At 30.4% G+C, this 12805-nt stretch overlaps 1 protein-coding gene across 1 annotated transcript; it reads right to left on the reverse strand.

Moving 5' to 3' along the window:
* Positions 1 to 3645: 3645 nt before the first annotated feature.
* LOC111425412 (FERM domain containing) lies at positions 3646 to 8583 on the reverse strand. The gene is made up of 7 exons (XM_023059408.2): positions 8276 to 8583; positions 8115 to 8219; positions 7632 to 8063; positions 7331 to 7578; positions 7054 to 7271; positions 6819 to 7001; positions 3646 to 4158 (listed from the first exon to the last, which is right to left on the reverse strand). Exons 1-7 carry the CDS (start codon positions 8369 to 8371, stop codon positions 3731 to 3733), a joined length of 1710 nt encoding a protein of 569 aa, XP_022915176.2. The 5' UTR covers positions 8372 to 8583; the 3' UTR covers positions 3646 to 3730.
* Between the last annotated feature and the right edge of the window lie 4222 nt (positions 8584 to 12805).

Genomic DNA, 12805 nt, shown 5'->3' on the forward strand with positions numbered 1-12805 from the left:
TATATATTTTTCATTTATATTCATTCTTGTAATATTTTTAAAAAGACAAATTTTTAATACACCTCATTTTTAGTGGTAAACTTAAAATTTATTTTAACAAGATTTAGAAACTCCAGCACCCTGGAACTACTCTAGATGATTTGGATAGGCCCTCTAACACACTCTGCCTATCTGCACCTTCAGATTTGTCGTAGAAGCGGAAGAGGAATTGAAAATACGTCATTTTTAAATTTAGAATTAATTTTTTCAAAAATCACGGATTGCAGCACTCTAGAACTATTCTAGATAATTCGAGTAAGCATTTTTATATATCCACAGCGCCAGATTTATCTCGGACCGGATGGATGAATATTTGAATTTTTATGGTTTTTGGTAGTATTAATTTTTTCAAAAACTAGATATTCCAAAATCGTGGGAGTACTCTAGATAATTCTGGTCACCCCTCTAGTACACTTCTTGCCTATTCGCATCTCAGATTTGCCGTAAGATCATAGAGTTTTTGAAAATACGTCATTTTTATCTTTAAATTTAGAGTTAATTTTTTTCAAAAATCACGGATTGCAGCACTCTAGGACTATTCTAGATAACTTGAGTAGGCCTTTTTGTATACTTTTTGTCTATCCACACCGCCAGATTTATCTCGGACCGAATGGATGAGTATTTGAATTTTTATCATTTTTAGTAGTATTAATTTTTTCAAAAACTAGATATTCCAAAATCGTGGGAGTACTCTAGATAATTCTGATAGCCTCTCTAGTACACTTCTTGCCTATTCGCATCTCTAGATTTGCCGTAGGATCATAGAGTTTTTGAAAATACGTCATTTTTAACTTTAAATTTAGAGTTAATTTTTTTAAAAAATCACGGATTGCAGCACTCTAGGACTATTCTAGATAAATCGAGTAGGTCTTTTTGGATACTTTTTGTCTATCCACACCGCCAGATTTATCTCGGACCGGATGGATGAATATTTGAATTTTTATGGTTTTTGGTAGTATTAATTTTTTCAAAAACTAGATATTCCAAAATCGTGGGTGTACTCTAGATAATTTTGATAGCCCCTCTAGTACACTGTTTGCCTATTCGCATCTCTAGATTTGCCGTAGGATCATAGAGGAGAGTTTTTGAAAATACGTCATTTTTAACTTTTAATTTAGAGTTAATTTTTTTCAAAAATCACGGATTGCAGCACTCTAGGACTATTCTAGGTAAATCGAGTAGGTCTTTTTGGATACTTTTTGTCTATCCACACCGCCAGATTTATCTCGGACCGGATGGATGAATATTTGAATTTTTATGGTTTTTGGTAGTATTAATTTTTTCAAAAACTAGATATTCCAAAATCGTGGGAGTACTCTAGATAATTCTGGTCGCCCCTCTAGTACACTTCTTGCCTATTCGCATCTCAGATTTGCCGTAGGATCATAGAGTTTTTGAAAATACGTCATTTTTGACTTTAAATTTAGAGTTAATTTTTTTCAAAAATCACGGATTCCAGCACTCTAGGACTATTCTAGATAAATCGAGTAGGTCTTTTTGGATACTTTTTGTCTATCCACACCGCCAGATTTATCTCGGACCGGATGGATGAATATTTAAATTTTTATCGTTTTTAGTAGTATTAATTTTTTCAAAAATTAGATATTCCAAAGTCGTGGGAGTACTCTAGATAATTTTGATAGCCCCTCTAGTACACTTCTTGCCTATTCGCACTTCCAGATTTTCTGTAGAGCCATTTTAAAAATACGTCATTTTCAACTGTAAACTTAGAATTAATTTTTCTTTAGGAGAGGAGAGATTTTTTACAAATTAATAAAATTTGCTTCTGAATTAATTGAATTTATTTTTTACAATAACATTCTTCTCCACATTGCGTACAGATTTATTTATTACAAAATCCTTTCAAAATGTATAAATCATAATGGTATTTAATCTTAACAACCCTGGTATACCGGTACAAGGCGATCTACGTAGCGGAAAATCAAACGCAAGCTGATTGCCATAAGAATTATGTTCGAAAAAATTAGCGCAATTAATACGAATTTGATTGATTTCATATTTCTTGCCATCCTCTTCAATGTCTGTATCATTAAATACTAAAAGAAGGAAATTAGAATTTATAAAAAAAGCATCTTGTAGATTACTTACCGTGGAAAGATGTTACTACTATAATTGTAAGCACTACGAGAACTTTGAGCATCTCGTTTCGAAGTAATTAGTACCTTGTCGAACATGGTTTATATACCAAAATCAACGGAGAATGCGATAAAAAAATCGTGCCAATATTTGAGGTATCTAAAATACCAAAATTTATCGAAGAAACGCTTGGTCAAGATATAACAATTTCTTTGTTAGTCATAATTATCGAAGTTTTTAAAATGTTGCTTTTTTTTGGAGTAAAAGATGGAAGGAATAAAATAAACAACAAAAAACATTTAATTGACTTAAGTTTATTTATTTGGCAAAAAGGTGTACGTTAAATTACCTAGATTCATTAGAGATTAGGACATGAAAAAATAACGCTTAAAAAGGAGATTTCTTAAAGGAAACACGTTGTACGGACGATCTACGAGTAGAGTAAGAGAATGGAGGTTTCGAATGTTGTTATTATTTTATTTTTTGATATTAATTGCTTGGCAAATATATTTTCCGAACGCAAACTGGCCCTTTTACCTCCCCAAAATTTATCGTTAAGTATTCTAAATGCAGCCCCTAACTCTCTTAAATCTAAAATATCCTTGTATATTAATTGGTAAATAACAAACAATAACAAATAATTTAAATAATTTAAAGGTTACGTTAAATATTTCAATTAAATTTGTATTATCAATATGTTTTAGATGCGACGATAAAGTATATAATTAAAATAGATCTCGTTATTTTTATCATTATTTGAAATATTAAACATAACCTTAACTCTGAGTAGTAATTGTGCATCTTAAAAATACATTTTGTATTACATGGACCCACAAAATTATTTTAGAAACGAAACAGCGTATAAAATATAAAAGTAAAATAGAAAACTTAACAAGAAAAAAAAATTTTTTTGATTGCACCTTTATATTTCTAGCATATTTTTTTAAGGAGTCACTTTCGTTTTCACTTTTTTTATAATGTTTTGTACACATTTTCTATCAGCAATATATATTTGAGATCAGATCACAGATAAACATATTTGGAACCCGTGAAGGTGTAATCGAGAGAAACCCGACACAAGTGCCATAAAATTAATAAGAAATAAATGTAAACGGAATATGTAGTTAGAGATTCTAAGAGATTCATTAGCTAACGATTCGATAACAAGAAGAAGTAAATGCAGTTTGTGCTTGTTTGAAAACCTATGATCGAAAATTTATTTAAAAAGTTGTAACATTATTTTTTTTTGTTATTAGCAGCTACAGCGAGCAGGAACTATGTTACACCTCTCTGAAAAATGGAATAAATCGAACGAAAAAAAAGTGAAATTTTTGTAAACGGACGTACATTTAAACGCGTACGCACACACACTTCGTATTTTCGGTATTGCAAAATTTTCGCAAAATATATATTATACTATATGAATAATTTTCTGCCTTTGTATTTTATTTTATTCTCTTTTTAATTACATCGATTCAACTTCCTTTTTTTTCTCTAAATCTTTTTTTTTTAATAAAACATAAAGCCCAATAGAAATATAAGCAAGAACTGGAATGTTTTCCAAAGGTACGGGAGTACAGCTTCAACAGCCCGATCAGAAGCGCACTTTGTCACGAAAAAACTTCTTCACGGGCTCGTAAAAGTGGTATTTTAACGATTCGATTTCAGGTATACTTCTAAGGCTTCCGAACAGCTCACTATCAGTTTCTAGCATTACAATGGTGGCTAGCAAAACAATTACTACCACTATTATAAAGGAAGGGATGAATGCTTTCATCACGTTGAAAGCGCGCGGCTTTTGAACCGATTTTTGCGTAGTAAACGTCGCGTTCGGCAAACATATACGACCGTCCACCTGCGAATGCGAAAGCGGCGTTTGACTCCTGCTCGATCTATGCGATGGATGATTCGTTTCATAACCTCTATAATTATTTTCTATTAATTGAGATTCCGACGATGAATGCTCAAATGAATCTCGGAAACAATAATCGCTAAAACGATCCATTGAATCTTCTTTTAACACTAAAACATTAAATCGAAAATATTATTTTAAAATAATAGTTTATCATATCAACCCAAAACTTGACTTTTGGGTGAAATCAGTACATTTTAGAACTACAGGTAGCCCTTGGTTTATGCCGGTTCAATTTACGCCGTTTCATAATTACTGTGGGAATCCCCGATGTCTCGACCGATCGAGACATTTCCCGATATACTAAAACGATTTTCGTTGTTTGTAGTTAGTTTTAGTGTTTATTAGTGGTGGAACGGATATCTAACAACTGGATAGTTAGTTAAATTTTATTAATTCGTATGAAATCGGTTTTTTGGAATATGAGTATGAAAATTTCCCAAAGTGTTAATAAATGTGTCCTGTTTCCAATGAACTAACCCGTTTTGAAAAATAAGTTTTAATTTTTGAAAAAACAATATTTGAAATTTTGATAAAATTTTCGATAACTTTCAAAATTCGCTATAAAATTAATTTCTTGAAGGATCCTTGTGGAAATATCACCAATTATTAATTATAGTGTCCTCTTTTTAATGCAACAAGCCGGTTTGCAAAATCACTTTTAGTTTTTGAAATGATCGACAATTTTTTCGAATTTTGCAATTTCCGCCGATTAAATTTTAATAATTCGTATAAAATCGATTTTTTGGAATATGCGTATGAAAATTTCCCAAAGTGTAAATAAAAGTGTCCTCTTTCCAATGAACTAACCCGTTTTGAAAAATAACTTTTAGTTTTTGAGAAAACCATATTTGAAGTTTTGATAAAATTTTCGATGTTGCAATTTTTATCGATAACTTTCAAAATTCGCTATAAAATTAATTTCTTGAAGGATCCTTGTGGAAATATCACCAATTTAATTATTAATTGTATTCAAATATCGCAATAATGTGGCAATACAGGGTATCACTTCAGAAATGCACTAGAAATTATAACCATAATTAATAATAAATTTATTTACTAAACGTATTTACTGATTGTTGGGCATGTATTATATTCATGTATATAAAAAACAAATTATGCTTAGGTGATTAATATTTTTTGTCCACGACTACCTTATAATATATACCTTATGAATAAGTTTTCTAAAACAAAATGGTAGTCATTTTTCACGGAGTGAATAATAATCATTATTCACGGGTAGCCATCTTGACCAGACTACTAATAATTATTTTAAACGTTAAAAGTTCAAAAAACGTCAATTTAATTCAATTTTTTAGGAGTTTTTAAATGTTTGACATTAAAAAAACCTAAACAAATTCCTTTTTTCGTATGATTTAAGCATAAATTAATTAATTTTCGTAAAGAAAACGACGTTTTATAAAACTGACACTTAATTTTGACAAATTGTTGTGAAGTTGGTTACAGTTAGTAACATTGAATTTGTGTCACATTGACGTTTAACCTTTATTCAAAAATTTATTTAAAAAATAAATTTATGGAATCAATTTCAATAGTCGTGGACAAAGTATAGTATTCTACTCGCATATAATGAGCTATTATTCACTCATCGAATGAATAATAGCCCTCATTATATGCTCATATAATAATATACTATTATTTATCTAAACCAGTTTTGGGCAGTGACATGGTTATCAACTGGACTGCGTGTTCGCCGAATAAAGTGACGCCAGTAGGGTATGCCACCAACATTACCCATTGTAGGCATAAGCCAGGCCGCGCCATAAGAAAGCGTTCTTACTAAAACAGCATAATAAGACAAGTATGAGCAAGTTGCTTCATATGAATATCTAAAATGACATTATTAAAATGTTATTATTAACTTATTGTCACTGACAAAGGTACAGCAGGTCAGAGAATTGCATAGTAGAGGGATATTTTTCTTATTTGCGCATTTATCAGCCCCGCAATAGCATTAACCTTGCCGTGTGGCCGGTCGCTTTTACCTACAATGATCACAGTTGGTTGCCTAACCTATTGGCATCACTGTTTTCCCCGGCAACTATGCGAAACGCTCAGTCCAGTTGATAATCATGTCACTGGTTTTGGGCCCGCCCTTCTTCAATAGACTGGTCAATACTTAAAAATCGTTGTACAGTCGTGATCTTGGGAAATGCACACTCAAGGTCAAGCGCTGTTGTGAGATCCGACATGCCGATGGCTAAACGGGCTGAGCCCAGCGCACATGAAGCTCTTGACTCGTAGGCGCTCGGCTCAGCCCTTTTATCCAGCGGCATGTCGGATCTCACAACAGCGCTTGACCTTGAGTGTGCATTTCCCAAGATCACGACTGTACATACAAAATTTTGAAGTAACAAAATCCATCTTGAAACCAAATCTTTTCATCAATCAGAAGTAAGCACGCTTAAAAAAATATTTTAAAATGCATTAATAATGTAAAATCGGCTTGGGATGAAGTTTCGCCAAAATGTTTAAATGGAGTTTGGCGTAAACTTCTGCCAGCATTAATGCACGATTTTGAAGAAGTACCAAAATAGGAGAATCTAATTGAAAACATGACTAGGCTTGCAATTGATTTGGAATTAAAAGATGTTACTGCTCAAGATGTCAGAGAACATTGCTACACAAATAACACAAAGAATTAGATCATGAACAGTCAGAGTTAATGAAGAAACTCCAAAAGTGATGAAAACGGCCGATCTAACCGAGGGCTACCTGTATAGTTATACTTTTCCAACAACATATTTACCTGTAGTTCGTAATTTTGCAACACCACCAGCTTCTTGATCTTCAGTAACAGTCTCCAGTGAAGCAATATCACCATACTGTTGCGGAGGAGTATCCAAACTAGATAATAACCCAGCGCTGTTGCTATTTTCAATTCTAGATCCTCCTACATCCGAGTGACTGGACCGTGGCAAACTGCTATAACCTAGAATTATAATGAAATGTAGAATGAAATAAATGAATTAAAAATTGTTTACCTAAATGCGGTTGTAAAGGAGTTGAAGGTGTGGCCGGTACGCTTGAGGCTTTCCTCCTAAGGCTGGCGGTTCGTTGTATGCTTGGTTCTTCTCTATTTAAATTGGCGTTGTCTTCTAAAATTTCTTTTTCCGTTCTTCCGGTGTACTTAAATTTGGTACCCCAAGAAAAAAATCCGCCACCTGTTACAACGGACGGTGCATCTGAACTGGTAGGTAATCTAAAAGTGATATCTTTTTTTAATTCGAATAAAATTTTATTGCGATGAAATGATTTTACGTAAAAAATAACATTTGTTCAATGGCACATCTCCAAACGTGACGACAAGCGGCTCCAGTTGGACATTTAAAACCAACTGTGTGCTTTTTATCGTTATGATTCAAGTGGATTATAAACATTTTTCCTTCATAATTAATCTTTTGTATATCCGACCAGCGGAAATGATGCGTTTTTCGGCTTCCTTGAAACGTTAATATACCGCTATAATTTATACCCAAGTATAATTGATTAGTACGATTATCTTGAAACTACAAATAAAATTTTATTGAATTAAAATAATTATTTACAACAATCAAATTACTTTAACAGGATGAGGATCAACACCGTAAGTATCCAATTGCGAAGCAAGCTTTAAAAATGTATTTTCAACTTGAGAAGGGCTCCATCCTTTCAATTGTTTTTGATGAATTTCCATAGCTTTATCTTCGATGGCTTCAGTTTGTTTAAGGAGAATTTTAAAATCAGAAATATAACTCCCCAGATGTACTTCAGGATCGTGGTCGCCTAATTCGCCCTGGATTATCAAAGCGGCCAACATTGCTGCGTCGTTTGGTACGCAATAAAGTCGCCCATGGAGAAGATCTCGTTTTAATTGTAAAAAAATTTGATAACGTGTTATCTCTTCTTTTAAATGGAACGGATCAGGCGGGTAATATTTTACGCGAAAACTAAACAGCACTGGGTCAAGATCTTTAACTTGTTTACAAATTGATTTTCCAAGATCCAACCAATGCTAAATGGTATTTTTTATGATATAAAGTATGAATTAAAATTGGTTGCTTACCCTTTGTTCTGCCAAATCCACATAACGTAGTCCCAAATAATCTTGCTCAACTAAATTTAATTGTTGACACACATATTCCAATAGGTATTTACCTTTATGATGTGGCTATTAAATAAAGTATTTGATTTTAATGTAAATACGATTATTTTTTCATATCTTACCCTATATTCACATTCAAGAATCTCGGTATCCTCTAATAACCTAACTGTACATTTATAAACAATATTGCTGTCACCTTTTGAGCCGAATTTTAACATTTTCCTCTTTTACCATGTGTCCCGTCCTGTAAGATTCGCGATTAATTACCCAAAAACGGCATGCGCTCTTAAACGTAGCACCCTAATTCAATGTAAACAATATAAAAAACATCGTTTTGTACTCGATTTTAAGCAGGACACTGGCTGTTGTCGCATGCTTCTTATTTGACATTTAGATTTAACCGGCACGCAAAAACTCATCTTAAAATCCTATCCTTTCCTAAAGTGATAACTTTAATATAATCTCCATACAATTTTACACTTTTATCTTATCCCTAAAAATTGACCTTTTTTACTGTTTATTAGAAAATTAAAAATAAATAAATTAGCTTTGTGTCGACATCTCATAAAGAAAAGTTCAGGGTTTCAGGCAGTTTCAGCTTTCTTTTTGCTGTGATGACCTCTTTCGAGTATTATTATAAGTATTAAGAAAAGTTTTCTTTAACAACTTTTGAATTTGTAACATTTTTATCTTTGTTTATAGAGAATTATTTGGGAAGAAGTAAAAACAAGAGTTCAAAAGTAATGAATTAATTGAAATAAATAAAAAACAAACTGAATTAGAAGCACCAGATACTGAAAAAGAAAATAAAATTGATGAAAATAAATTGAAGTGGAAAAAAATGACGAAGCAGATGAAGAGAAACTGATAAAACTCTGCCATAAAAGAAGAAACATCTGATATTTCAATAAGTACAGCAGAGACAATAAAATTAGCTGAAAAAACTTCTATATTGAAAAATGGAGTAGTGAAGCCAAAAGAAGCATCAGAAGTAATGAAACAAAAATGGAAAACATAAAAAGTTTTTGAAATAAAAGAAGCAAGGGAAAGTCTTCATTACCTTGGAATCGCTATTATTTAAGCTTTCTTTTAAGATATAACCCATCGAAATATCTCGATTTATTAACAAATTATCAAAGGGATTAACCGGGTTAACTCTTTTGATTAACCGGGTTTGAAGGCTCTATAAATATTCGATTGCAACTTTGTTTTAGGTTGAAATCGATATTATTTAAGCTTTCTTTTAAGATATAACACAACGCAATATCCCAATTTATCCAAAAGTTATCGAAGGGAGAGACACGAGTTTAAATTTTGACCGTTTTAGCTCTTTTGATTAACCGGGTTTGAAAACTGTATAAATATTCGATTGCAACTTTATGTTAGGTTGGAATCAATAATATTTAAACTTTCTTTTAAGATATAACACATCGAAATATCCCGATTTATTAATAAATTATCGAAGGGAGAGACATGCACTTAAATTTTAACAGTTTTAAGCTCTTTTGATTAACAGCGTTTAAAGGTTCTATAAATATTAGATCATAATATTATATTAAGTTGGAATTGTTATTATTTAAGCTTTATTTTAAGATATGATACACCGAAATATCCCAATTTACCCACAAGTTATCGAAGGGAGAGACATGCATTTAAATTTTAACCGTTTTAAGTTCTTTTGGTTAACAGCGTTTAAAGGTTCTATAAATATTCCATCGTAACATTACATTAAGTTAGAATCGTTATTATTTAAGCTTTCTTTTAAGATATTACACATCGAAATTTCCCGATTTATCCAAAAGTTATCGAAGGGAGAGACATGCATTTAAATTTTAACCGTTTTAAGCTCTTTTGATTAACCGGGTTTGAAGGCTCTATAAATATTCGATTGCAACTTTATGTTAGGTTGGAATCCTTATTATATAAGCTTTATTTTAAGATATGACACATCGAAATATCCCAATTTACCCACAAGTTATCGAAGGGAGAGACATGCATTTAAATTTTGACCGTTTTAAGCTCTTTTGATTAACCGGGTTTGAAGGCTCTATAAATATTCGATTGCAACTTTATGTTATTTTGAAATCGATATTATTTAAGCTTTCTTTTAAGATATAATACATCAAAATATCCGGATTCATCCACAAGTTATCGAAGGGAGAGACATGCATTTAAATTTTAACCGTTTTAAGCTCTTTTGATTAATAGCGCTTAAAGGTTCTATAAATATTCGATCGTAACATTATATTAAGTTGGAATCGTTATTATTTAAGCTTTCTTTTAAGATATAACACATCGAATTATCCCGAAAAATCCCGAAAAGGATTTAAATTTTGACCGTTTAAGCTCTTCAGAGCCGAATGATTATTATTATAGACTGAAAGTAGGATATTCAATATTTATAAGATACTTTTTGAATTGGATTGTAAATAATGATATATATTTTTGTTAAAAGATTTATTTTTGAACCCATAAAACATTTAATTATAAGAACATAATATGAAAAAAAACTAACTAATTATAAAGTACAACAAAAAATAATAAAACATTAAATAAAATAATTATAAAATTTACGAAAAAAAAGGTAAATTTTTCATTTAATAAAAGTTAAAAATGTCATGCGGGTAAGATCTAGTGAAAACTAATCGAGTATACAAAATGTCAGTTGTCTCCTCGTATTTAGCTGATACAAATTATGTTTTATCTTTTTTTTGTATATACACTATATATAGAACAATTAACTTTTTATGTCTAATATTCCTTAAATATACTCTGTATATATATAGTTACATTTCCATTATGTAGGAAAGTGATTTATCATTTCTTTTGTTTGATATTAACGAATTTTTTCATCTCAAAAAATCGATGTATTTCCCAATTCTCATTTTCAAGTGTCAACAAACTTTTTCATTATTTATTTTAAAGGTAATTCAAATACAACGAGCTGGAATGTAATGATTAGCACATTATTCTTACTTTTTTCCTCTGTATCGTCATTCACAGCCAACACAAATTCAACGCAACAATTTCATTCTTTTATATTTTGAGTATTAAAAACATCTTGTGAAATATTCGGACAGAATAAATTTGAAAAAATTAATACTTATGTAATTTCTTTCAGTTACGTAGCATCACAGTATCGATAAACGTAAACTATTGCTTCATGGTCTATTATATTCTGACGAAATATTTGCACCAAAAATAATAATAATAAAAATAAATTCTATGCAAGCAAACAGTATTTTATTAAAGACTTTTTAAATTTTAAATCGTTGTCTTTTCGGCAAAAATTTCTATTATAGCAAAAACGTATCAAAATTTACATGTATATGTTATAAATATGTCATTTTTTGTTAATTGATATGCGATATCACAATATATCTAAAACACTTCGTTAAAAGAAATTAATTATTACAATAACAGCTTGTTTTTGCGTGTCTTTTGTTTTATGTGCGACCCACCCAATCATTTCTTTACATACTGGAATGAAAGTCTTCGATCGGACGGAGAAAATATTTACATATAGCAAATTAAAAAAATTGCTAACCCGTTGTTCACCAAAAACAATTTAGAGGTCGCAATTGAGGTTCTAATAAAATACTGTTTGCTAAAAATTTTCTTTTAGATTCAAACGCAAAAGACTATCACATATATTTCGAGATATAACACAACTGTATATATATGTTTTACAAATATATATTAAACATATTTAACATATCTTCAGAAATAATTTTGAAGATATACTAGATATAATTTCTTTTTTTAATATTGACTTATTTAATCTACAAATATAGCTTACTTTTTCTTTTTAAAATATATTTTATTGAAAATTATTTCAAAATGATATTTTATTTCCTTTAAAAGCAAAAAGCGATCGTATCGTTTTTAGTACATAAGCGTTGATTTCTTACAACCTACAACAATGAATATTGCTTCTGAAAAACTGAACTAAGTTCTTCCGTTATTGTACAATATCCAAAAAATCCTGGATTATACATTTATAATTTGCCTTTTTTTTATGTATAATAGATATATTTATTTATATTTGTTATTTTTTTTTCGTATATAAGATATATTCACACGTATGTATATATATAGAAAATAATATTTTTATTTATTTTTTTATCAATTCTTTCTTTTTTGAATTTTAATTTGGTTCTCAATTTAATTCTAAATGTACAAAGCTTTCCGAAAATGGGAATAAATTTTTTTTATTAAAAAATGATTCAGATCTTGGCAGTTAACGCTAGAGAAATGCGTCCTGGTAATTAAAGTATAATTAAATAATAATAAAAAAGTAGGGATTAAAGAACAAAAAGTTTTAAAAAACAATTAAATGTTAAGTCACCTTATATGATTATTATTACGAGACGGTATTTGAGAAGTGCTTAAAATATAAGCGAGCCTACTTTTATTGGTACAAAGCGGTATTTTCATGGACTCAGTTTGATCCTCTTAGTTAATAAGTATCTGGCTCTCTAAACAATACAACATGCTTTGGCAAACATTAATCTTTTTTTCTTGTCATAAGGGGAAGTTTTACAAGCGACGAGTTTACATTTATTTATTCGCCTAGTTATCTACTTCACTCTATTTATTTATTTATTTTTTTGTGATTTTTAAGTATTGTAAATTGTTTGAATATATTCCTC

Source organism: Onthophagus taurus, chromosome 8 (assembly GCF_036711975.1).
Source record: "Onthophagus taurus isolate NC chromosome 8, IU_Otau_3.0, whole genome shotgun sequence".
Lineage (NCBI taxonomy): Eukaryota > Metazoa > Arthropoda > Insecta > Coleoptera > Scarabaeidae > Onthophagus > Onthophagus taurus.